Source organism: Thunnus albacares, chromosome 5, assembly GCF_914725855.1.
Source record: "Thunnus albacares chromosome 5, fThuAlb1.1, whole genome shotgun sequence".
Classification (NCBI taxonomy): Eukaryota; Metazoa; Chordata; class Actinopteri; order Scombriformes; family Scombridae; genus Thunnus; species Thunnus albacares.
The window spans coordinates 32,286,253-32,313,690 of record NC_058110.1 but is presented as its reverse complement, the minus strand read 5'-3'; the positions used below and the strand labels follow the sequence as shown (position 1 = coordinate 32,313,690).

General features: G+C 41.0%; 1 protein-coding gene across 8 annotated transcripts in view; it reads left to right on the top strand.

Annotated features, from left to right (window-relative positions):
• LOC122982487 (nucleolar protein 4-like) overlaps positions 1–27,438 on the top strand; it is a 189,760-nt gene that overhangs the window by 30,952 nt on the left and 131,370 nt on the right. For 6 of the 8 annotated variants that reach the window (XM_044351811.1, XM_044351815.1, XM_044351812.1 and 3 more), the window contains 2 exons: positions 22,509–22,664; positions 25,684–25,795. In XM_044351811.1, the coding sequence (XP_044207746.1) occupies positions 22,509–22,664; positions 25,684–25,795 (268 nt within the window). The remainder of the gene's footprint in view (positions 1–22,508; positions 22,665–25,683; positions 25,796–27,438) is intronic. The other 2 variants (XM_044351814.1, XM_044351810.1) reach the window with 1 other exon arrangement.

The window sequence follows — 27,438 nt, the reverse complement described above, 5'->3', positions numbered from 1 at the left end:
GTATCTGTAAATACAGAGTTTGAGCAGTGAATCACTCCAACACTCGTTGTGTACCCAGAACTAATTAACACTAATAAACTTTGACATTTACATATAAATACATTTGCAGTTTGCTCTTTCATCTTATTCAGTGAAAGTTTTTGTGTTGCTATTTCGAATGTAAATGAGAGGTGAAGTTCAAAAGAACTGTACATGTGATGAAAAACATGTTAATTTTAAAGCTGAAAGGTAAATTGTCAACTGAGAGAAAAGATAAAAAACTTAATAGGTGATTTGACAAGAACATAAATACATAAAATCATGTATTTAGTGCCTAAAGCAAAGGTTTCATGAGTTGAATTTAATTCAATACCTCCACATTTTTGTGAATATTTCAACTTTGGCGCATTTTTTTGTTTAGAAATTGGGTTTAATTTTATTGCATTCTAGGGCTGCAACTAATGATTATTTTCATTATGGATTAATCTGATGATTATTTTCTCAATTATTCGATTAGTTTCTTGGTCCATAAAATGTCAGAAAAGGGTGAAAAATGTCAAAGTCCAAGATGACGTCCTCACATGTCTTGTTTTGGTTCACAACACAAAGATATTCAGTTTACTGTCATGAAGGACTAAAGAAACCAGAAAATATTCACAGTTGAGAAGCTGCAATCAGAGAATTTGGACATTTTTTTAAAATAGTAATTGATGCAGACCAATCAATCGATTAATAGTTGGCAGCTGATTGATTAATTGTTGTAGCTCTGTTGCATTCACCTTATTAGAAGTAGTTGCTGTTTATTTGTGTAACACTTTCTGGATTTTTTTTTTGGATTACATGTTTTTTAAATGAATCCAGTACATCTGAAATGGTTTTAACAAACTATTCATCTTTTAGAAAGTCATGTTATCCTTTTGCCTTCATGTTAAAACATAAAAATAAGTGAGTTTTTATTCAGTGAACGGAGACAAAATAGCTACTAATTTGTGAAGGTTTGCAGCAGCAGTCGGAAGGACTCAGTGTGAAAAACGTCGCTGCTTGAATAAAGTAATGAATTTAATTCCCACCAATGATGTAAAACGTGATGTACATCGTAGTAAACAGCTGCTGAAACAAATACAAATTGACCTCCAGTCAAGTTATCTGGAGTTTTGTAACTGCTGGTATTTTTTTTGCAACACATACACACTATTTTTTTTTCAGACGGCCCTCGGCTCACCTCCCCTTCGGTGCTCTCCTGTTGCCATGGTGAACAGCTCCTTTGGCCACGGCGATGGTGAAAAGAAATTAACACCAGTCTTAATTAGACTGCAAGGCTTCAATTTCCACCTTCGTCCCTCCTGTCTCCTCCTCTCCTCCTCCTCCTCCTCCTCCTCCTCCTCCTCTTCCCCTGACCTTCTCCTCCTTCTCATCACTCCCCTCTCTCACCTGAAAGGCAGGCTGGCATATTAACACCAGCCACCAGGCATAATTAATGAGACCAGTCAGTCACAGTTGGCCCGCTGAGATTATGAACAGTTCCAACTTCCGAAACGATACACTCTGTTCCCCACTTTGTTTTTGTTTGATTTTTACATAATGTTTCCCAGAAACCCCAGTCTGACATTATAATAATTATGATCACTTTTGTCTTTCGCTGTCATTTCTAAAAAAGAACAGTTCAGTTTGTTTTTACTTTCATAAGAGTCTGAATCGTCGGCTCTCCTTTATAGATTAAAGATTCATGTATCCAATATAAAGTATATCAACTGATTCTGATCTCCGCCAGGTGTAAGCCTGGAGGAAGATCATGCATTTGGTCGTGTGTGTGTGTGTGTGTCTGTCTGCAGCTAATCTCACATACTGCTGCACCCATCAGCCTTATAATGTTTGTGCACATTTGACTGTATGCTGCTCAAGGACCTTCTCTTGTGGTTTGCAATGATTAACAGTCAAAATCTATTTTATAGCACGATTCCTTATGAGCCTATAGTAAAGAGTAGACTTTTTCCTTTTCATCAGTCCTCTCCACTTTACGATATGCATTACGACGTAACTAAAGGTATTTCCAGCAATCGGCTAGGCTAAAAACAAGCCTTATCTAGTCTGTTGCAGGCCACATTTTTGCCTTTGTTGCAGCTCAAAAACTGACATCCATAGAAAAGTTTGGTCTCATCTTGAACCCGAGCATCTGCAGATTAACTCCACACCCGATATGTTATGATCCACCAAAGTTAGGCACAAGACGAGATGAATAATATCCCTGTTTTTGTTAGCTTTGCCGCCATCTTGACTGTAAGGGAGCCGGGAGGGACGCTGGGAGTGAGATTCAACTCTTCTTTGTTAGGGAGGGGAGAGAGAGGTCGGCAGGGGTTTTATTTTGTGTGATGTGTTACAACAAAATGTTCATAATAAATAACAATGTTTAAGTTCGTCCCGTTCATTGTTTCCTATTAAGTTGATACGATCAGGTGAACCCAGGATGCTCAGTTACAATAGTATTTCCGTACCATTATTTCTATACATCTTGAAGAAAACTGAGACTATTCAATACTATACTACACAAAAAAACTTTATTCAAAACAAGTTGTGGTGGCGTTGCAGTAGGTGCTTCACCGCCTACATGTCCCCAGACACCCCTGGCAGAGATCTGCACTCTGCTGAGAGCGCTCCTCTAGTTACTCTTCAAATGAGTTCAGTTCAAGTACTTCAGCTGACATTTCAGCTGCTGTCACTGCACAAAGCCACAAATATTTTTTAACTATTTACATAGCAAACACTAACAACTATGTGCTTCAACCGCAACTGAAATTACAGTTTTCTTTCATCCTTTCAACTGTTTTCACACATCTGCTGATGCCTCAACTATTTTTTCTCTTCAGCTGTTTCGATGGAAATTACAACTACTTTTACTACTACGCTTCCTGTGCTTTCATCTTTTACACTTCAACATTCATTTTAACCGCATTTAGCCTCCATACATCAACTGACACTTTTTCACTTAATTTCTTACTTTTCAACAGTTCACATACTTCAGTTGACACTTCAACTGCTATCGCTGCCCAACTGACACTTCAGGTATCTTTCCATGAAAGCTTTCATCAACTGCTTTCATGGCTTAGACATCGACTAACGTTTTAGTTGCTTTCATCTCTTATTCTACAGCTGACAGTTCACCTTTCCACTTTTTTAAAAACTTTTTACTTTACTTTTACTCTTCAGTTGCCTTCAGTGTGTACATACAAACTGACAATTCAACTCAAAACTAAATTTTAAAGGGAACATATTTCACATTTCCAGGTCTATATTTATATTCTGGGGCTTTACTGGAATATCTTTGCATGATTTACAGTTAAAAACTCCTTATTTATCTTCTACTGGCCCTTTATTCAGCCCCTCAGTTCAGCCTCTGTCTGAAACAGGCTGGTTTAGCTCCTGTCTCTTTAAGGCCCCGCCCTCCTGATGTGCCCACTCTGTTCTGATTGGTCAGCTCCCGGAAGCTGTCCGACTTCCAGCACCTCAGGAGGCTACGTCAACAAACCGTGAAACAAACTATAGTTGTAGGATTTCTCTACTCTTTCTCGTTCTTAATTGAAATGTCAACTTCTCTAAAACATTCGCACATGTTTGACCTGGAATTCAATCCAAAATATGATTGGGCAACGTAAACAACACATGGAAAAACCTTAGCAACGACCTTAGCAACAAAGACTAGAGAACAGATGGACGTTTATGGGAATGTGTGATGAGCCAACATCAGCGCGAACGTGGCAAACAAAGCGTTCAGAGCAGGTTGACGCCCTGACTTTTGACTTGCAGGCAGCATTTCTACCTACGTTCACCTCAGGTTTTGGAACTTTGACCATGTTTAACAAAGATGTAGATATCCGACATCATAAGAGGATATAAATAACAAAAAGCATAATATGCCCCTTTTAAAATACTTTCATTAATTACTGTTCAACTGATTTCAACTGATTTTGGCTTTTACAGTCCAACCAACACTTTAAACCCTTTCAATGCTTCAGTTTTAACTGGCACTTCAACTGTAACCCACCCATGCAATATCTCACATGCTAAAAACTTACATTATAATATGTTTTACATATATATTGTTTACAATGTTTGCACTTGCATACACTAAAAACTGCACTTTTACATTTGATTATCAAATCTCTGTGATTCTGCATGAGACAATTACAGCATCAAGGCAACTTTATGTCTAAATCCTCCTTTAACAACAAGGCAATTTAAAGTGCTTTACATACTGTAAAATATAAAACACATTAAGAAAAAAACCACAATGCAATATTAAAAAAACACATAAAAATATTGAAATTAGTCAAACATGAACTGTGGCTTCCTGGACCAGATTGTGAAACAGTCTGATAAGGGAAAGTCTAGAGGAAATGAATGAACACAGTTTGTGTTTCCTGTTTTCACTCTTTTTACAGACTCATGTTTACTATGCAAACAAAAAATAGCCAAAATAGAAAAATAAAGTTTCCTTTCATGGAATGACATCATCTAGTTTCATCTGTAAATGCAGGGACTGTGAATACTGATTAATAAGTTTTTGTTTATCAAGTTTTTTTATGCTGTTTTATCAAAGAATGTGTGTGAGGATGATGAGTGTGACTATGAAGTCTTGTGTTTCTGCTGCTGACTGAGGCAGTGGCTCCACAGAGCAATAAAACAAAGGGAACATTTTTATTATTGTTCCACAAAACAGTCTTCTTCCTCACATCATCTCTGGTGACTGTCCCAACCAAACCAAAGCCAAATAACAAACAAAATAAAACTAAACAGTCTGAGTGATGCAGAGGGATATACTGTAATGTCAGAGATAAAGAAGCATAGCAGATACTTGCTGCTCTTGTATGATCTGAGCAGCTCGTCGGCTCAAAGTGCAAACGCTACACACTGTGACCACTCGGATTTCAAGTGGTTTTCTCATCTCTCTCCTAGAGTTGTGTATTTTATGTCACACATCATGACAAGAGGATCAGAGATGCCCAAACATGCAGGAGCACCAGCAGGAGAATAACCACGCCTGATTAACTGAAGAAGTAACAACAGATACAATCTCCCCTGTGACCAGAACAGCCCCTAATAGCTCTGTGGGCAACCCAAGGTTTCCTATAAGCTCTCTGTAAGTAGGCTAGGTTATTTATGGGACTCGGCTGTAGGCCAACGTTGTTTCCTGTTACAACACAATTTAAAGTGTTTTCTGTGATCGTCAGGTACTGCTGTTCCATTCATTTGACCCATAATTAGACTAATGTACCTTTTTATTTTCTTAAAAACATTTTTTAAAAAGGTGCTAATACCACATAGACAGCATACTGCGCTGTTGAGCCACCCTGAATCACAGCGACAGCCCTGTTTAGAAACTGCACAAGTTGTCAAAAACCCTGAAGTTTAACAAACAGTTCAGCTGAATATTTGATTTTTATTCCATGCAGATGTAGTAAATGAAAACACAGCAAACATCAGTGAGCACCACCTGTTAATATGTGAGGGATGAATGATGAGTGATGAGGTGTGTTAGGTGTGAGTTTTTTGTTGACGGTTGGGTCCTGCGTCGGTTGGGTCCTGCGACAAAGTTGCTTATGTAACGTAACCATAGGCTTAGCTGCTGCTATTTCACAGTGTGTTTTCAGTTCACTAAAGTTAATTGAACATTGTGATCGCCTAAAAAGTCTTGTTCTTTCCATTTTCAGTCTAAATTTACAGAAAAAATCAAGAGTTTAACATGGTAGCCAGTAATCTGATAAAGCTGCTGGTAGAGAAGACACAGTTATTTCCAATCATCCACTGATTTACTACATTTATCAAACATTGAATCATAAAATCTCATCTTCCTTAAAACAAGCAAAACAAATCTGCTAATAGGATGAAATAGTCAAACGTTTGTTTTTCAGTGCAAATCAACTTGTTTCGTGAATTTTCAGCTTTGTTATGTCTAATTCCTAAAAAAAGATTTTTGAAATTGGGCACAAGTCCATGAAGATTGATGCCAAATAACTTGTTGAGAGAGATATTTAGTGCAGTGAGCTGAGTTTCATCTCTGTTGTGAACGGAGAGGTGAAGGCCGGTTTATTGTGTTGTGGTCAGCCAGCATGAGAATAGCAAACAGATGATGAATAGACTGTTTCTGAGTGCTGTACTGTACCTTCTCCTCCAAGTTCAACAAGAAAAACCTTAAAAAAAAGATTTCCAACCTACGCCGTCAGAATCTGTCTGAGCACTTAACTTAATATCTTTAAAAGCTGCAATCTATTTGTTAATGAATAGAGAAAAACAAAAACTATACGACCCAACATGTTCACATAAACCATCTTTATATACGACTTTCAAGTCAAAATAAGGTAAAACATTGTTTTGTAGTATTTCTTCTCCCTGCAGCTGCATTCTGCACACATCTCTAGCAGGCAGGTAATCACTGCTCTGATTGGTTTGAGATACAACAGGCCAACAAGCCTCCCTCCCACTCCACAAATAAGATGATTGATTGGCTCGGGGCAGCTGGCTTTCCCCCCATCATGAACCAATCATAATCAGACTGGCTTGATTTAGAGGTAAAATCTTTTTTCTAAATGCTGCTTCAAAAGCAAAATAACGTTCTGGCTTTACTTCTGAAGACCAATGAAGAAGAAAGATTGAGTTTAGAAGCTGAAGACAGAAAGCACAGGTTACACAGAGCTCACTGTTTCTGCAAAACTACTCTCAGAAACACACAGTTGTAGAAATGTTCATGTTTATCTGGAATAATCTGTTGCAATAAGATTATAGGAGTTTGTCCATCGGTGAATATAATGAGCATGTTTTCTATATAGTGTCATAACTTTATTTATACATCATGTAGAGACAAGCTGAGACAATAACTTTCACACATATTTACGTCTCAGTCCATAAAACATTTGATTTAAAACTGAATTATTAATTATTTCAGTGATTTACAGTGGCATCATAGGCTTTCAATGAAAAATGCAAAAAACGGTGTATCATTTAACATATAAATAGACTGTATTATAGTTTTATTTTTACATTTTCCTGCTGTATTTTTGTGCCAGAATTGTGAAACAATCTTTTTACAACCTTGAACTGTTCTATGATAATATTTCTGAGTGTTTATGCCTAAAGATCGGTAAATTTGTGTCATTTGTATGTCGTCTGCATCATTTTTGTTGTAATTTGGGTTCCTGGCAGCTTTATACTTTGTTAAATTATATGTTTTTTTTTAAAAATGTATTTAACCTTCATTTAACCAGGAGAACTCTTTTTTCAAGTGTCCCGACCAAGATAGAGAGCAACAATAATAAATACAAACAATATAAAACAAACAACACAAAATATGTCACTGCAGCTTTAAATCATGAACAAAATCTCCAATCATATAAAATACTACATCCTAAAGACAACGAAAGACTCCTTAAAACCACCCAATAGCTGTCTAGACCCCAATATAAATGAGATAAAATGAATAGAACCAATCAAAACAATTAATCAACAAGATTAACACATGTAGATTCAAAAACACCCAAAAACATCAACAGCCAGATGAGAGAGCAGACAGATTGTGCTGCAATGATTTAAACTCATGAAGAGAAACCACATTTTAAAATATAGATAACATTAAATAAAGTTAGACTAGATAGTTCAGTTTGTGCTGAAAAAAGATTGTAGGGATGTGCAGAGAGCCCAGTATTTGTATCTGTATTTGTTGAGACAGCAAAATTATTTGTATTTGTGTTTGTATTCGAATAAATTGTGGAAACAGTCTGTTTTTATTGGAGAAAGAACACATTTTCCTGCTGGTTTGCTCACTGGTTTAGATCAGGCTGGTCCCTGCAGGGTGGAGGAGGAGGAGGAGGAGGAGGAGGAGGAGGACGAGGAAGCAGAGGGAGATGTTCTTGTGGGACAACGGGCTTCTCATTATCACATCTTTCTCCCTCCTCCTCTTTCTCCCTGTTCATTTACCCCCCCCCCCCCCCTTCCAAAACACACATCCCACCTCCCTCCTGCATCCCTCCACCACCTCTCCCCACAGACACCCCACCCTCCTCCCCCCTGAATCCTCCTTCCTTTCCCACAATGCCCCTTTCTCTGCCCTGCTGCCAACGCTGCTGGATAATTAGCCCGCTGCTCCTCAGATTTTTATGTGGTTGTCTGTGCTTATGTCTGCAGCCGTCATAATCAACACTATCATCAACATCACCCTTACTGCAATCATCATCATCACTATAATTATTATCATAATAATAACCATCATTAGTAACATGTTCATCATCACTATTATCTTCGATCTGAAAGGCTCGATTGTGTCCGCTTTGAGAAGAAGCCGTCACCAAAAATGTTTTTATTATATTTTTCTAAACTTTAATGTTTCTGAACTACTTTTGATTCCACCTTCACGACTATGAATAAAACTGGAATACTTACACTCACCGAGCACTTTATTAGGAACACCTGTACACCTGCTTATTCATGCAACTATCCAATAAGCCAATCATGTGGCAGCAGTGCAATGACTAAATCATGCAGATACAAGACAGGAGCTTCAGCTAATGTTCACGTCAAACATCAGAATGTGGAATAAATGTGATCTCAGTGACTTTGACTGTAGGATGATTGTCGGTGCCAGACAGGCTGGGTTGAGCGTTTCTGGGATTTTCACACACAACAGTCTCTAGAGTCACAAAACATCCAGTAAAAAGCAGTTCTACGGACAAAGACACCTTGTTGATAAAGAGAGATCAGAGGAGAATGGCCCATAGCTTGTATATAAAGATGGACGTAGCGAAGTGTGACCTCACTTGTTGGTTTGCCCAGAGTTACAGCTTATGGTCGGCGCCATTTTTTCTGTTTGGAGCCAGCAGGACCTCCCAAATAAGGAGTGCAGCATGTCTCCGTTGACGCTCTAGAAACGTAGCCAAGCTAACGCTAGCTTACTGGGAACACCAAGCGCTGTATACTTGGGCTAACGTTAGCTACTTTAGCTGAATTATGCTAACAAGGCAGGTATTGTTATCAAGTAATGTTAAACTTACCAAAATATTGCGACGATAGTCAGACTCAGTGTGAGTCCGGGAGCCGGCAAAAGCAGCAGGTCAGCTAACTGTCAATCACAGCTGTCAATCAACATCAAAGCTACTATAAGTCTTATTAAATCTTATTAACGGAGCAATAACTTACAAACTGACCACCAGTACACTTATCAGAGGGCCTGAATTCAGAGATGGAGACCATAATGACTCGTTGAAAACAATTATTGACTTAGTATTTCCAGAGAGAAGTTGGGGCTTTTTGTATTGGAGCCAGCATCTAGTGTCTGTCGTTGGCACTTTAAGGGATTTCCACATTAGCTCCAGGCTCAAGTCGTGGTAGATGCTGCTTGGAATGGCCAGACTGGTTGGGGGCCGGTTGGTTTTTACAACCGCACTGAGCAGAAAAACATCTCAGAATGCACAACATGTCGAACCTTGAGTTGGATGGGCCACAACAGTAGAAGACCACGGCAGGTTCTGCTCCTCAGGCTGCATTGGGCACAGCTGAAGACTGGAAAAACATGGTCTGGTGTGATGAATCTTGATTTCTGCTGAGGCACACAGATGGTAGGGTTAGAATTCGGTGTCAACAGTGTTAATCCATGGACCCAACCAGTCTTGTGTCAACAGTCCAGGCTGGTGGTGGTATAATGGCGAGGGGAATGTTTTCTTGGCACACTTCGGGCCCCTCGATACCAATCGATCGTGGTTTGAATGTCACAGCCCCTTTCTGGACACAATTTACCCATCTTCTAATGGCTCCTTCCAGCATGATAATGCACCATATCACAAAGCAAAGGTCTCCAAACTCATTTCACGAGCATGACGGTATACTTCACCAGATCTGAATCCAATAGAGCACCTTTGGGATGTGGTAGAAGAGGGGATTCGCAGCATTAATGTGCAGCCGACAAATCTGCAGAAATTACATGATGCAATCAATTCAACGCGGACCGGAATCTCAAAGGAAACGTTCCCAACATCTCGTGGAATAAATGCCACGAAGAACAGAGTCTGTTTTGAGAGCAAAGGGAGGCCCTACTCAGTATTAGTATGGTGTTCCTAATAAAGCTTGATGAGTGTATGTCTGAGTTCAGTCATGCTTACTGTATTTACGTACCTCCATTGGTTTAAGTTAATCAGAAATACTCTCTACATGGCAGCATCGCCATAATCAGGTTAATATTGTGGTGCATGTAGACAGAGTAGATGGACAGGACATTTGGTCTGGCCTGCTTTTTTCATCTGAAGTGGGATGCTCTCTCCTCTAAATCTGAATCAACCTATTGTACTAACCTGCGGAGTGAGCCGAGGAGCTGGAGTGGGATAAGAGGATGAGAGATGAAAGGAAGGAGGGACTATACGGGCAGACAAAAAAAAAAGGAGAAAGAGGCCAAGTAGAGATGTGTAGCATCCGGGCAGGAGTGTTTGCACTGTGATATCAAATACAAGGAAGGGGGAGAGGAAGAAGAAGACGGGAGAGATACAGTAAGATAGAGTGATAGGGTGCCGCTGTGGAGAGAGTGAGAGAAGCAGGTCACATAGTGAGGAGGGTGGATGGATGGATGGATGGATGGAGGGAAGAGAGAGGAGGAGAGGTGGGGGGGGGGGGTAAGTGTGTTGGTGTGTGTCATGGCCCATTTAGCTGCTGCCTCTCCTGCCTGCTGCTGAATGTGAAGACTGTAGGCAGGATTATCAGGGACTGTTGCTCTCAAAACGGCTTGCAAGAAGCAGCGTGTTGTGTTTTCCTCCTCGAATCACAATCCCTGCTCCCACAGCTCAGACCGACACCAGCACTCAGTAACAAACAACATCCATCGGCTCAACCACTGTGTTGGCAGAGGATAAAAATGATTGTTGCCTTTCCAGAGTGGTAAAATCTTGTGTTTTAGAGCAATATGAAGCGCTATGCAGTGTTTTGATTTGAATGAACACTGGCAGAAGAACGCAGGGTCGCAAGTTGAATGTGGCTCAACTTTTGCTGCAACACAACGTAAGGTAATCCGGCATAAATCTGTTACCCCGGTTGAACTTCCTGCATCGTATTTCATTGTCTCACCGTTACCTTAAACAACATGCCAGCAGCCCTGCGTTAAAACAACGTTAATTAAATCTTTCGTCATGATGACTGTGAGGATGTTACAACCCTTTGTTTTTCTGCTGTGGTTTAACTCTCACTGGACTTCCTGCATCTTATTTCGTCCACTTACCAGTACCTGTACATACAGTACATGCCTACACCAATACAGTCCTTGACCATTTTGGGTCCAAACATTGGCGATAGAGCTGAAGGGGTCGGTATGTGTCTGACAACGCTCACTTAATCAATACAGTGTTCATACCTGCTGGTGTTGTTAACAGACTAGTCAGCAGAAACAGAACTAGGAGGAGATGTGAGAGAGTACGGTGGCCAGCAGGGACAAAGCTTGAGTATAATTATATAAAAAGTCAGCGAAACTTGTTTATCCACAGTCGACACTTTTGGCGGGCCCCCTGCTTGCATCCTTGCTGTCACGCTGTAGGTTAATGAACTATCAAAACAATGGCAGTGTTGTTTGTATGTTACAGGGCAGCTTGACGGATTCGCTTAATGAGAGCCTAAGCCCTGTTTGCTTTGAGGATGACATTTACTGTTTTCAGAGTCTGTCTTTACAAGACAAACGACAGCAGTGGTTATTTGTTAGAATGCTAAGAACAGCAGGATTACACCTTTCTGACAAGCACTCCAAATAACAACCGTCCATCGTCTGGTCGCGGTGCAAGTAGTGAAATGTTATAATGTGAGAACGCCTTTCGGTGGGAGGTCGAGGCGAGCAAAGTGTTTGACACCTGAGACTGTTATTTGTGTCTCATCTCCTTCAATCTTTCCCTGACGTTAACCGTTCAAGTTGCCTAAATGTGGCGACTGATCGGACTGAGTCGGTGCCAGTCTGCATCAATCAGACAGTCAGCAGATAAAGTTGTTTAGTCTGTGATATGTCAATATTCTGATCTCACATTTTCAGATCCAGTTGCTGCCGGTCGTTGTCAAAAACATTTTTTTTGAACATGTTTGATATTTGCGACTGACAGCTGCAACAGATGTGTGTCAATGCGAGGGAGACGCACCGTAAATAAATAGAAAACAGAAGGGAAATGGCGAGTAAAAAGGTTTGTGGTGTTAGAGAGCACTGGATAACCAATATGGAGGAAAAGCTGGTTGACCGTAAAGAGAACAAATGTTTCTACATAGCTGACATAGTTCACTCACCTCTAGTTCCCTTCGTATGCTCCACAGTCCACATTAGCGTTGCCTCTCCATCCAGGATGTCACCCAAACTCTTCAATTATCTCTGTCTCTTTATTCTTTCCTCTTTTTTTAGCTGTTTCAGCACAAACTGCACCACATATCAACCATGGATGTATCAGTACAAGAAGCTGGTTGCCTCCATATTTGTTTTGGTACAAAAACACATGATGATCGGTATCGTCCTCACAGGATTTGTGGGCTCATCTCTCACCTGAACTCAAGTCTTTAAAGTGTGTTGTCAGTGTGGTTACTCAGTCAGACAGTTTGTGCTCCTTCCTGACTGTCAAAGACTGAAAAATCGGCGCCGATTGGTGGAAACAATCTTTATATGTGGTCTGTCCAGTCTTTGTAGGTTTCAGCTCATCTTTGGATGTGTCGCCCAGCAACCAAAAACTCAACCACAGAGATCAGAAAACACTCGTATGAATTGTCTTTGTAACAAACTTATTTTGTTGTTTAAGTGTGAGGACTTGTAGGTATTTAATTGGGAACAACTGAGGGGGAAATCAGTCTCTTTGTCTCTCTGCATGTTTCTTGTCACTGTAAATCTGCAGCCAGTAGTCCCTCCGTGGCCACTGAACCACATGCAGGTTTCATATTTTCGTCTACGTGGTGCAGTAAGTTTCAGCTGGGAACCTCTAGACGAGCACATGTTTTATTTGCTCTGGCAGATGTCGTCTGGACCCCCCTCCTGTTCAGACAGATTTCCCGGGTCGGGTCACTCACAACCGTTTATCTAATATATGTGGTGGGTTTGATACGATGACTGTGCAGAGGAGCACTGTTGAGGCATCTTTGTAAACAACCAAGATGGCCGCCGCTGATGTGGAACGGTCTGTGGACGGTATATTTTCTCTAAAAGAGGAACAAGCTGCACTTAAAGCTTTTGTCGATAAGAAAGATATATAACGTTGTACTTTACACTGTAGTCTCTTTACACTACGTCACACGTTTCGTTGTTTGGTTTCAGGTCTGTACGACTGCGTCCTGAGACATTTTTGGTCCACGCCAGTTGATGACACCCTTTGGAAATTTAAAATGAACTGAGGAGTTTCGGACTAATTCACATTTTATTATTATTATTATTATTATGAAGTCACACTGGAGAAAACTCCTGACATTCATCGTGGTTTTATGCTCTTTATCATGTGTTATTATGTGTTACATGCATTAAATATGAACTCCGGCTGGTCTGATTGTCGGCCCTCTTGTGCTGCTGCCTGTTGTTGTCTGATTGTGTTGTTGTTGCATTATTGTAGAGCTGAGGGCTGTTGTGGTGTCTGTTTCTGGTTTCTCCTTTTTAGTGTGTCTGTGTCGGTCAGCGTTTGTGTGTCCCAGTGTTTGTCACGGTGTGTGTTTGTGTGCCTCTGTGTGCATCCCTCCATCCAAGAGCGACTGTGTGTGTGTGTGTGTGTGTGTGTGTGTGTGTGTGTGTGTGTGTGTGTGTTGGTACAGTAAGCGTGTCTGCACATATCTGTGTGTGTGAGTCAGGGTGTGTGTGTGTGCGTGTTTGCGACCGTAATGCAGGTTGGCTGCTGCTGCTTGCTCGCGGCTCAGGACACACTTTACCCGACTGGAGCTCTGTGTGTATTGGATGAAGAGGGGTGGTGGTGGAGGAGGAGGAGGATGAAGAGCAGGGGTGGTGGTGGGGGTGGGGGGGGGGGGCAGCAGCGGCTGGCTGGTGGAGGTGGAGGGGAGGATGTGGAGGGGCCAGTTAGCTTTCACTGAATGGACCCCATGTGTATCCTAGCAACAGGCTGGTTTGGAAACGGGATGGAGAGAGGAACAGAGGGAGAGAGCCCACAAAAAAACAGAGGAAATGAGAGAGAGAGAGAGAGAGAGAGAGAGAGAGAAAGGCTGCTAATAATGTGAGGATGGAGGCAGCAGAGGTGCAGCAGGTCAGAGGAGAGAGATGGAGGGTCAGATAGAAATGTGAGTCTGATGTTGTGCAAATAGAATTGATATGAATGGGGAAAAAAAAGACAGAAAACCACCTCTGACTGCCATTAAAATGATACACAAATCATTGAAATACTGCAAAATAAAAGCAATATAAGAACAGTAAATGCAGGAGGTGCAGAAATGTGTCGATTGGTCTAGAAAAACACTTCCTGGTCAGTCAAGAAATCTGTTTTTGCTTCATCTTCTACACACCTGTGTGTTTACAGGTTCAAAACAGGAAATCGACTCCTCTACGCTGTCAGTGAAATATTCACCACACCGACTGATTTCCTGTAAATGTCAGATTGTCTATAAATGGCCAATATGATTATTGACAGTTAACTTAAAGACTAAGTTATCAAACTTTCACTATTTTTGTGTCACAGAAAGACTTTTTGATACAATTTTCAACAGCATGCAGAGTGAAATAATCATTTATCAAACATAATAAATATACTTTACTTCTTTATATCAATATAGGTAGGCTATACTGAGTGTTGATAGCTCTGTGCTTTCTGTACGAAGTGTCCAGTGTTTCATCTTTTGCTACTTTAATTTGCATTATCAACAATCAATAGCCAATCAATACCATGGGCGACTGTTTACACACACTCTTCTTCTTCTTGTATGTTTCCCTGTTCATGAATAATCATATTCAGATTACGTAGAGCTACGTAAATGCTTGCTAGTGTTTGTGATATAGAAGTCTTTTCTGATCAATTTTCAAGTTTCATCAATGAAAAGAAAGAAAGAAGCCGGTTTGACGTTTTAGAAAAATAAAATGAAAAATGAAATTGGGGGAATACCTCGCTGTGGCACGAGATGTAAAAATGGGTCACGGGTCTGTTGAAGAAGAACCGATATGTTTTAATGAGCCCGACTCCCAGAGAGAGAAGCTCATTGTCTCGTGTAAAAAGAGCCTAAAAATAGTTTTCACTGTTTTTTACTGGACAATTTTTTGTTTTGTGTGTGTGTGTTGTGGCCGCTGCACGAGAGCGGACATGTGAGTACACAGGCTGTAGCCGCATTAGATACACATGCAGTCCTGTGTGTGTGTGTGTGTGTGTGTGTGTGTGTGTTTGTTTGTGTGTTCACTCAAGTGTGTCCATCAGACGGGCAGCTCTGCCCTCGCACCTCTCTCTCTCTCTCTCTCTCTCTCTCTCTCTCTCCCTCTGACTTTGACCCTTCTGCTCGGCCAGTAGGAAGTGGGGGGTTGTTTTTGTGTGTGTGTGTGTGTGTGTGTGTGTGTGTGTGTGTGTGTTCGACGCATGCTGTGCTGTCCTGTCTGCTGTGCCTTAAGGTGTCCCCTGAACTCTCACACACACACACACACACACACATATAAACACCCCCCCCCCCCCCGCCCCGTGGCCCACATAGATGTGTGTGTGTGCACATGCTGTCACATAAGCTAGAGTCCCGGGCCGGTGATGTGTCCTACAACCGCAAGGAGGAGAGGTGGGGGGGGTGGGGGGGGTTCAGTGTGTGTCACGTTAGTTTATACAAGTGTGCGTGTGTGTGTAATTGAAGCTATGTATATATTTGTGCAGCCTTTTTTCCTCGCATGTAGAGGTTTCATTGCTTGATATATTGTGTGTGTGTGTGTGTGTGTGCTGGTTTTACGTCACAATTGGTCCCAGTATCAGGGGGCAATGAGCATGGGAGCAGACAGTGGAGGACAAACATGTCCTCTTCATATCTCCCCCTGGTTTTTTTCGTGTGTTTTTGTGTGTTTCTGTTTCTGTGTGTGTGTGTATGTGTGTCCCGGAGCTGTGTTGTACTACCGCGGCCCGGCCCTCCTGTGATGTGCCAGGAAGAGGAAAAGGGCACCGCTGGCCTGGCACGCTGTAAACACACATCATAAAAAAAAAAAAAAAAAAAGAGAAGCATGTTTGAGGTCTTGTGTCACAGCGAGGAAACAGAAAACTCTGAAGTGTAATTCACGCGCTCGGAAGTCGACTCCTTACGAAAGATCATGTGACACTATCGTACAGTCATAAAGCAAAAAGAAAGATGTGGACGAGTCATAAAGCGGACGATACTTTTTCATCGAGCTTTGTTTAAGAAAGCGGTGAGTGTTGTCATGGCAACACTCTAAACACTGTAGGACAGTCCTTGACGGTATCTACGGTGCGGGAAAATCCAGTGAATACAGTTTCAGTTATTCACTTTTCATTTCTGTGGGTTCACTTCTTTTTTCCTTCATCTTCATCAACCTCTCCTCCTCCTCCTCTCCTCACCATCAGCAGCCGGCAACCATCCTACTACCTTCTTTCTCCTTCCTTTTTCACACCACCGCCTCCTCCTCCTCCTCCTCCTCCTCCTCCTCCTCCTCCTCTTTGCCAGGCAGTTGTAATGGCATTGGGGATGTGTGTGTGTGTGTGTGGTGGTGGTGGGGTGGGTTGGAGGGGGGGGGGGCACATTAGAAACATCCCCTCTGTGATAAGCTGCAGCTGGTTACCATAGCAACGCTTATTACCTGCACCCCGAGACGGGGGGTTGGAGAAAAAGAGAGAGAGAGAGAGAGAAAGAAAGACAGAGAGAGAGAGAGAGGTGTAGCGGGTCAAGAGATAGTGTTCTGATTGTGTATGTATGGAAGTGCAAGAGTGCACGTGTGTGTGTGCGTGTGTGTGTGTGTGTGTGTGTGTGCGTGTGGCAAACAGGCTTTAGTTCATTGAATCTTCATTAGGTGTTGTACAGCTGGTAAAAGCTGCACTGGGAACACCACACAGCCTGAGAATAATGAGGACACACACACACACACACACACACACACAATGCCCTCAACCTGCCCCCATATTCACCCCCCCCCCTCAACACCCATCCCGTCACACACACACACACACACACACACACACACACACCTGTCACCCTGGACTCCCTCACACAGACAGGTAGACAGGCGACCTGCTTCCTGTCTGCTGGATATTTAACACAGTTCACACACATCAGAAACATAACAGAATGTGTCATGTGACGTGGAAATGAAATATTCTCTCAGGCAGCCGTAGACTTTCAGCCTCCTCATAGAGGTTATATCGTGGTCCAAGTCACGCTCTAGCATCAGCTGTGTCTCTCCACGTCCCGTTTCTGGTGATCCACGTGTGTGTGTGTGTGTGTTCAGACCAAACGTGAAGCAGATTTTCACCTTGTGTGTCTGTACATCAGCTGTAAGCTAGCTGCTAACAGTTTGTGGTTCAGTTCAGCCTCTGACTGGACAGCGCAGCGATAAACGCTAACTTTTCACTCAAGTTGAAACATTTCCAAATAGCACAGATGCGTATTTGCGTCTTTACATTGACTTTGTGTTGTATACGTTTGGTCTGAAGCTTCTTGAAGCTTCTTTTTATTTCCAAATTCAACACTTTCTAATTGTTTTTATATGTCTTTTTACTTGTGTTGCTTTTATATTCTGTTTTAATGCCTTTTATGCTCCATGTAAAGCACTTTGAATTGCAGAGAATAAAGCTCCTCTAATCTTTTTTACATTAACAATGGATCAAAACATTACATAAAAGTGTTGATCATACTAAAAAAAACCTGCAGAGAATTATCAGCGACTGTGAATCTGCGAAGCCTCTTTTAGTTTTACAGTAGATTCACCGTCGGGCACAGTCTCTCTCATCATCACCTGTTTCCAGCAGCAACAACAAACTCTGACAAATCCACCGTTACACGACCTGCCCGACATCAAACATCAAACATCAGACTAAAGCTTGTGAAGAAAGAAGAAAGTGGAACATTTAAGAGCTGAAGGGACAGATATTATTTTTGGAGACCAAAAAGAGCTAAAAGGAGAAAGAATATTGGACTTTACATTCATCAGGTCGACACAAACATGAATCTTTTCAACCTGGACCATATTTTCCCATCATTTTGTGTCTAAGTGACTAAATAGAGTGTTTGTTGTTGCTACTCACAGGCTCAGATTGTTATTATAAGTGTCTGATAACATTATGGAAACCATTGATCCAGTCTGGAGAAGTCTCGTTCTGAAATCTCGCGAGAGTTGAGTGAGTGAGAGTTGAAGAGAGGAATGCTGGGAGGAGAGTTGTTGTGTTGGTTAATGTCATCTAAAAGATTTTCAAAGTCATGGTCGAACATTTGGCTGAATATTTAGCTTCCTTCCTGCAACAACTCAAGTCTCGCGAGATTTCAGAGCGACAGCGAGACTTGGTTAAAAGCCATAACAAAGATAACGTAACATAATGTCGTCAGATATTTATAATAACTGTTATTCTATAAGAATACAGCCTCTGTCATTTGTCGGGGGGTCGATTGTTGTATTTTCAGATTCTTGTTACGTTGCATCATATTTATTTTGTAATCCAGGTGTGCGGTGTGCAAACATTAGCGATCAATATACAACTTTATTAAGAAAACAATAAGAGCTCGTGGTCAAACCTTTCCCCCGTCCAACCACGTCCACCTGTGTCTCATTCACTCTGATCCGTCCACAGGTGATGTCATATCCTGCCCTGCTGCCGCCATAGTAACGATCAGCAGGGGAAGACTTTAGTAACTCGTTAGGTAAATCAGACAAACACACACACAAATATACTGTACATAAACACACATGTAGAAAGACACAAAAACACACACCTGCCCTGTGAGGTCACCACTCACTGGTTACCATGGTAGTATAGCAGGTTTCAGCATGCGCTACTAGTTAGCGGCTGGGGAGGAGCTGTGTGTGTGTGTGTGTGTGTGTGTGTGTGTGTGTGTGTGTGTGTGTGTGTGTATTGCTTATTTATTATCCTCTATTCTCTGAGCATCCATCCGTCCATCCATCCATCCGTTCGTCTTCCTCTTCATTTTCTCTCTTCTCTCCGTCGTCTTCTGTCGCTCTTTCTCTCTCACACACTTTTCCCACCCTTTCCCAGTTCCAGAGGTACACTTCAGCCTTGTGGGAAAAAGGGGAGGTTCCCAGGACCTCCCAGTATTCCCAGCCCTGTGTGCATATGTGTGTGTGTGTGTGTGAGAGAGAGAGAGAGAGAGAGAGAGAGAGAGAGAGAGTGCTGTTTCCTCTGGGAAGCTTTGTTAACATACAGTAGATGCAGAAGTCTTTGTCTAATTCACAGCTGCTCTGTTATTGAGGTATAATTATACATCACGTATCTGTTTCACACCATTAACCATCAGAGGAAATAAATAAATATACTGTAGCTGAGATGCTTTTCCTACATGCGTAAATGTTCTAATTTCATATGTCGCCGTCATATTTAGCAACAATTAGAAATAATTCATGTTTATTAGGCCCGCACTGAATCTGCACATTTTTTTTTTTTTTTTACAGTTTTCAGCGGTGATTCAGAATGAAAATCTGCAGAATTCAGCTTGTAATGTGATAAACAATATTCATTTAAGATAACAAAGATTGTTTTTGAGCAAAAATAAGCACACACACAATACATTAAACCAACCTAAAATGACCTCGAGCAGGCTGAAAGAAATGTTTAGTAGATTTTAGTAGAACCGTTGAATCTGAGATTTTATTTCATCACAAACAAAACAAAACAAAGTGTCAACGTTTGTCGGAAAAACTCGACCAGACGACTAAAATGCGATGTTCAATGTGGAGCAGAGAGAGCAACAATTCATCTCCCAACAATTAACACTACAACACATAAACAAACAAATACATAAATAAATAATAAACTAATAAATAACTGGTAATATCTATCTGAAATATCTTTTGAGAAGCTTTAAAAACGGTAAAAAACATGACGCTCAAACATAAGACTTACATAAAGCAGCATCTCTGTTGGTTTAAAATCTGCAAAAAATCTGATCAGTAATCAAGTCCAGGATATAAACAGTCTTAGTTTAAATAATAATCCTTTCCTGTGAGGACATTCTTCTTCTTCTTCGGTGTCGTTATTTTTCAAACGTCAGTATGAAAACGTTACGAATGTGACAAGCTAAGAGTGAATATCCACATTCCCACCAAAAGCAGCAATATTCCATCATCAATATGCCAGAAAATGCAGCATAATAAATTTATTCCTACAATCATCAAGACTAATGATCACAGTATGTGATGCAACAGAATCATCTGGAGTCAGTTTGTAGCTGTAATAATGTATTTTTAATGGGATCCGCATCCATCAGCTCTCTGATCTCACATATAGAAGTCACCAAAATTCTTGATTAAATGTATTTTCTCTCAGATTTATATATTTATATATATTTATATATATATTTAGGGAAAGTTTTGTTTTGTATCAGCGACTCTTTGGAAAAATCCATGAAGAGAGTTACAGTAAACTGATTCGTGCAGATGAGTCATAACTTCATAAATGTGCTTTTTGACAGCAGTCAGACAGAGAAGACAGGAGTCAATAACGCAGCTGTGATTCGAAATGATAGTCCTGCTCGTCGTCATGGCGGCGGCGAGAACGTGCTCCCGCGGTCGCCGGCTTCACTCGTCGTGGTCTCGATGATGTGGTGTGAAGACATGAGCTCGACATCGTTACAGATTGAAGAAGCCGCAGCGCAGGACATGATTGACAGCTCTCTCCTCTTTCAGACTCAGACATCAGCGCCCCCCCCCCCCCCCCCCCCCCCCCCCGCCACCCCGCCCCCCTTCCTACACCTGTCATTAGTTCACATTCTGAAAACATGACGGCTTTTCAGCGGTCAGGTTTCTCTTCAGCTATTCATCAAAAGTTTAAAAAGTTTAAGGAAGGCGACAGGAAGTTGTTTGTTTTATATCACATCACAGGTCTTAATGCTGAATTCAGTTCATGTTTGTAAGTTTCATGTATCTGCCTCCAGTTTGAACACCGTTGAGGTCCTAAACTGCCACACAGGTGCAGATTTAACTGAAATATGAGCCTCATGCATACAAGAATAACAACAATAACGCCAATAACGAAGGTGATGTCGTTACGATACGTTTGGCTTGAATGAAGCTTCCTCGTCTCTCCGTTGACCTCCGACGCTGTTGTTTGTACTGTGAGATATAATCGGATCAGATATGAATCAGATCTACAACCACAAAAAAAATCAGATCTGAGTCACTCGGAGGCAAAAAAATAGGATTTGAGACACTTTAGCGCGTGAACAAAGTCGTAGTTTAAATGGTTTTTTATGAGTTTTAGATGCAACAAGTCTCTATACTCTATATGTTGCTGATATGAAAAGATCATCAGTGGATGTTTTCACCACTTTGTGAGCTCTGTAAGTCTCTGCACATCCTGCAGAGATGCTTGTATTCTGCTGTTTTTTTTACTGTTTTGTTGTTGTAGTTTAAAGATAAATTCAGGGTTGTTTGTTTTATATCTGTAACACCGAGGCTGCGTTTACATCACAGGCCTTAATGCTCCATCCTCATTTTTGTTTTAAGTCAGATTTGATCTTTTTGTGTTTATATTTGTAAGTTATATGTATCTGCCTCCAGTTTAAACACCGCTGAGTTCATAAACTGCCACACAGGTGCAGATTTAACTTGAATATGAGCCTCATGCGTACAAGAATAACAACAATAACGCCAGTAACGAAGGTGATGTCGTTACGATAAGTTTGGCTTGAATGAAACTTCCTCGTCTCTCCGTTGACCTCCGACACTGTTGTCTGTTCTCCTCTGTTTTTTTTTTTACTGGATTGTGAAATGTTAAAAAATAAACCCCACATGAATCCCGATCTGACCGTCCTGACAGCAGATATGATCGGATCAGATATGAATCAGATCTACGACCACATATGCAAACGGTCCAGATCTGATCTGAGTCACTTGGAGGCAAAAAAAAATAGGATTTGAGACACTTCAGTCGTAGTTTAAATTGCTGCTCATGAGTTTTAAGAGTCTCTAGATGCAACAAGTCATATTCTGTATGAAAGATCATCAGTGGATGTTTTCACCACGTTGTGAGCTCTGTAAATCTCTGCACATCCTGCAGAGATGCTTGTTTTCTGCTGTTTCTTACTGTTTTTTTTGTTGCTGTAGTTTAAAGACCTAAAGAAATTCAGGGTTTCTTTGTGACCTGCTGTCAGCAAATTAATGCAGCAACACTGGCTGTGAATCTTTGTTTCATGTCAGTCTGTCTTCACTGTGAAAAAAGAACAAAAGCCTCTAAACTGTTCATGTCTTCTTCAGGTAACCACCTCACCTGAAGAAGAAGACCCAGCGTTGCTGTTACTCTGTCTTTCTACTCTTTTGTTCCCCAGAAACCTGCAGATATTTACAGATCTGTCCACTGATATTAATTGGGGTAAAAAAAAAAAGACCATAAGAAATTAAAAGTTTCTCACCCTCTGTTTTCCAGCAGTGTGTGGACGGCGTATCCGGCGGCGATTCGTCCCTGAAGCGCGTGGCGGTGGTGGAGGATTTCTTCGACATCATCTACGCCATGCACGTGGAGATCAGCGCCGACCCGGGCAAAGCACCCAAACACGCCGGCCAGAAGAAGACCTACAAAGCTGTGAGCGTTGTTTAAAAAACGACTTTCTGTCTCGTAAAAAAAGAGTTTTTACAGCTGAACGATTCGTCTGATGGATTGTTTATTCATCTTTATTCTTTCACACTCGCTTGCTTTGTCTTTCTCTTTTTCCTTCTTCTTCTTCTTGTGTTTCTTGTTGTTTGTCTCATCGGTCTCATGTCTCATGTTATCCTCCCACCTCTAACCTAGAGTGTATTGTCTCTTTCACAACTCGTGTCATCTGTTGCCTAACACACACACACACACACACACACACACACACACACACACACACACACACACAGACATTGTCCTCTACTCTCTCTCTGTCTTTCTCTCTCTTCCTCTTCTTCTGGGCTTCATTCCTCTTTTACTGTCTCAAGCCAAAAAAAGAGAGAAACAGAGTCTTTGTCCTCTAACAGTCGGGTCGGTTCAGTTTCAGTTTCAGATCAGAAGAATTTCAGTCAAGAAACGAAACATTTTGTTCCTTTTCTTACCTGCTGCCTGTTACTCTGACAAGTAGTTTTACTTTGTGTGTTTTGTTGCTTTTTTTGTCATAGAAGTCCATATATAGTTATGTTATATGGGCTTTCATTAAAATGTTAGAATAGTAATACCAGAGAGAGCCAGTCTGTGATAATTATACCTTCAGTAAATTAACTCTATAGGTCATGTGACAGTGTGTGCGAGTGGACTATATTCATTATCAGCATCACTTTTATTCAGGAATTTATTTTACATTCCACCTTTCTTTTTCTCTTTATCTCAGTTCCTCTTTGTCTTTTTCCCCTTTTTCTTGTTGTATCATCTCACTGTCCATGTCGGGACGACATTCATTCCCCCAGACACTTAATGCTGATCTAAATATACTGTAATTCTAACATTAAAGGACGGGTTCACAATTTTTCAAGTCAGTCAGGAGCCCAAAAGAACAGTGAAAGAGGTTTTCCTCACTGTAATCATTCCTCCTGTTCATACTGGATATTAAAAGATCCTTCAAATGTGTTTTCAATGTAAGTGATGGAGGATAAAATCCACAGTGTGTCCACACAGTCATTTAAAAGTCTCTGTGAAGCTTCTATTCAGCTTCAGCAGTCTGAGTTAGTCATATCAAGTGGATATCTGACACATTTACAGTCTTTTTAGCATCAAATTCCCTCTTTGTGTTTCCTCGGACAGTGTTTCCCTGTTGAGCTGCAGGTGGAAGTATAGTAACAAAAAGAGGGACTTTGGCACTAAAAAGACTGTAACGTTGAAAGATATCTACTTGATTTGACTCATTTGGACGCTGAAGCTTCATATTAGCTTCAGATAAACTTTTAAATACATTTTTGCACAGGAGGAGGACACTTACTTCCATTATAAGGTCATTATGAAGGGATCTTGTAATGGTCAGTATGAACAGGAGGAATGATTACAGCAAGAAAAACATGTTTAATGTTCATTTGGGCTCCTGACTGTTGTTTTAAAACAGAACTAAACTAAGATTCAAATAAGCAGTCAAACCTCTGGAGGTCTGCAGTTAATCTGCTGCTGATTGGAAGCAGATTTCTGGAGTTCAGACAAATACTGAAAATAAATCAACCTGCTCTGATGAAGCTTGTGAAGATCTGCTGCTGCTGCTGCTCTACCGTCTCAGCTGCTGACACTGCCCTCTTTTGGTGAAACGGAGGCAGTGCAGCTTCCTCAGATTCATCTCATAGCAAAGAGAAAAAGCTGAAACACATCTGACAGTAGCTTCTTATCTTTAAATCTTTCTCACATTTCCTCTCCGTCGTCTTCGTCTTCTTTATCAACATATACGTCTTTATCTTCTTCTTCTTTTTGTCATGTTTTCATAATATTGAAAACTTTAATTCTTGTGCAGTTTTGATCTGTCAGACTGTCCTCTGTGTCCTTCCACATATATATATATATAGTATATTATAGTGTATATATACATTATAGTTGAAACCAGGAGCTAGCTTACCGCGCCACATAGCTTTGGTTCTGAGTGCCACCAAAGGCTATTAGTGACATTTGCCTTTGCTTTACCCCCTCCTTCATACACACACACATGCACACATGCACACACACACACACATGCACATGCACACACACACATACATACCGCACAGCAACCCCCATCCACCCATGCTGGCTCTTTTCCACCCTTCCTCCCCTCCTCCTCTTCTTCTTCTTCTTCTTCTTTTGTGTCTTTGTGCCTCTCATCCAGAATAAATGTTTGATTTATGCATACGCACATTCAAATGCACCCACGAATTTATACACCTCATATCCTCAGCACCAGTGAGTGCAGTGTAAATAAAGAAAAATCCATCTTTTAAAAGCTTTGACACAGTTTGAAACAGTTAATTTTGGTTTATCTTGCTGTTTTAAACGTGTTTCACTGTTGGATTTTTCTGAATAACCGGTGAAATGTGATGACATCACTCAAGTGAGTGTAAACATTTGACTTTTTGGAGTCAATCCTTCAGAATAAAAGTGACTCTCTGGTGAAAAGTCCCTGTGAAACTCAGTGAAAGTCATTCTGGGAAATAATGGAGGCAGGTTGGTCGTAAAAAGATGCTTTAATAAAACTTCATTAGGTGATAATTCACAGTCGAAAGATTCTTCCAGATTCTTATATTTCTGTTCTACATTTTATAAAAGGTTTAGCTGTTAGCTAGTTTTGCATTATAGGAATTTCCATCGTAATCTAATCTTTTACCAGTTTTGTGATATATCTGTCATGTCAGTAATACAACTCGCACTACATTGTTGTGTAAAATCCAGTAAAACCTCTAATGAATTAATTATAATCACACTTGTGAACAAGCTGTTTGATCACGTATAAACACTTTAATCACTTTCATGAAATTAAAGGCAGATTTCAATGATTATAAAATGTGGAAACCAGAATTGTTGCAGGTGATAATAAAATAAACATCCAGATACCAGTTTTTATCATCAGTGTTTTCTCAGAAAAAGGACAGTTTGAACGTCTCCTCTATCTGTGTCTCTCTCTCGCTGTGTGTGTCAGATAGCGGAGACGTACGCCTTCCTGCCCAGAGAGGCGGTGACTCGTTTCCTGATGAGCTGTGGAGAGTGTCAGAAGAGGATGCACATCAGCACCACAGGACAGGACTACAAAGGTACAAACACAACGCCGCAGCTAAATTTGTCCAACTCGCTCAGTCTTCTGATCTCAGTTTGAGCCTCTAAAACCTTTTTTTACACCCTCGGGGCAAAAAAACCCAAACTGTCGGAGGGATAAATCAAATTATTTTCATGAGATTTATGCTTGTATTTAATGCAGTTTCACTGTTTCCAGCAATTTAGCACAAACAGGTGACGATATCTTTGATGAGCTTCAACTATTTTGCCCTTTATGAGCTTGATCACCAATAAATAGTCAATAAGAATTATAAGTGTACTTATATATATACGTTTATATATATACGTTTATATATAGACGGCCTGATGCAGGAGCAGATAAAACCATGTTGGAAATGTAACATTATCTCAGATCATCGGTAGATGTTTTAATAATAAATTAGATTTATATAACGACTTTCAAAACACCCGATGATGCTTTACAAGGAAGGAGAAAAAGAAAACTAAACCGAGTTTAAATAATAAACAACTGAGAAGTTAACTGGTTAACTGTGGGCAGACGGGTTGGTTTAGAGGGTTGATTTGAAAGAGTCCAGGGTCGGAGCGTTACGCATCTGAGAAGAGAGAGAGCTCCGGAGGGAGGGGGGGGGGGGGCTGCCACGCTGAAGGCTCTGTCTCTGGAAATTGCGTCGGCTGGTGTGGGGGGACGGAGAGCAGCCCCGAGTCCGAGGACCGCCGCAGGCTTCGGGAAGGTGTGTGTTGGTGGAGGAGATATGAAAGGTACTGGGGGGTATTTGACAGGGAGCCAGTGTAGGTGAATGAGAGTGGGGGTACGAACCCTGGCAGCTGGACATACTGGAGCCTGTCCAGGGTTTTACTGGGAACCCTAAACTGGACTCCATCGCAGTAGTCCAGATGATTTGAGATGAAGACGTGGATCGAGGTCTCGGCAACGGTGTTTGGAGGAAACTGAATTTAAAAAGTGCTGTAAGTGCACACTGGTGTAGTGATTATGGTCTCCTGTATCATCTCCACCAGACGGGATTAAAGGTTATTAAGTGTGATTTTCTTTCTATTGTAGTTCATTTACTGTTGCTATTTAATTGTCTTTTAATTAAATTTAATGTGATTGTGTTTCATAAATGTGGGAAAACTTGAGCCGACAAAAGCAGATGAAAAGAGATTAATAAGTTTAAAAATAAAATAATAAAAGCAGAAGAATTGACTGGATATTTTCATCGGCGCTTCTCTTCGTCTCGCTCTTCATTCACTTAATTACAGCTGAATTAAAGTCAACACTCTATATTGGCATGAAATTTATTTCCAGTACTGGCAAAGAATAAATTTGAATCTCTTCCTCTCCTGTTTTTCTTTTCTCTGCGTCTCCGTTAAAGACTCGAAGGTTCAAAGGAATCCCGCCGTCCCTCACTCCTCCTCTGCTTTTGGCTCCTTCTCTTTGTCATCACTCTCTCTCTTCTTCTCTCTCCGCCATGTCTTTCAATTAGAGTCCTTCTCCTCTTCTTTCATCCTTCCTCTTGCTTCCCTCCCTCCTCTTCTTGGCAGAACTGTCAACACTTCCTCCGACTGTAAAGAAAACAAAAAATCAATCAAATTATGAGGTTTTGACCATGAAAACACAGCTGGATGAACCTAAAGGAAACAAGTGTTTTTCAGTGTAAAA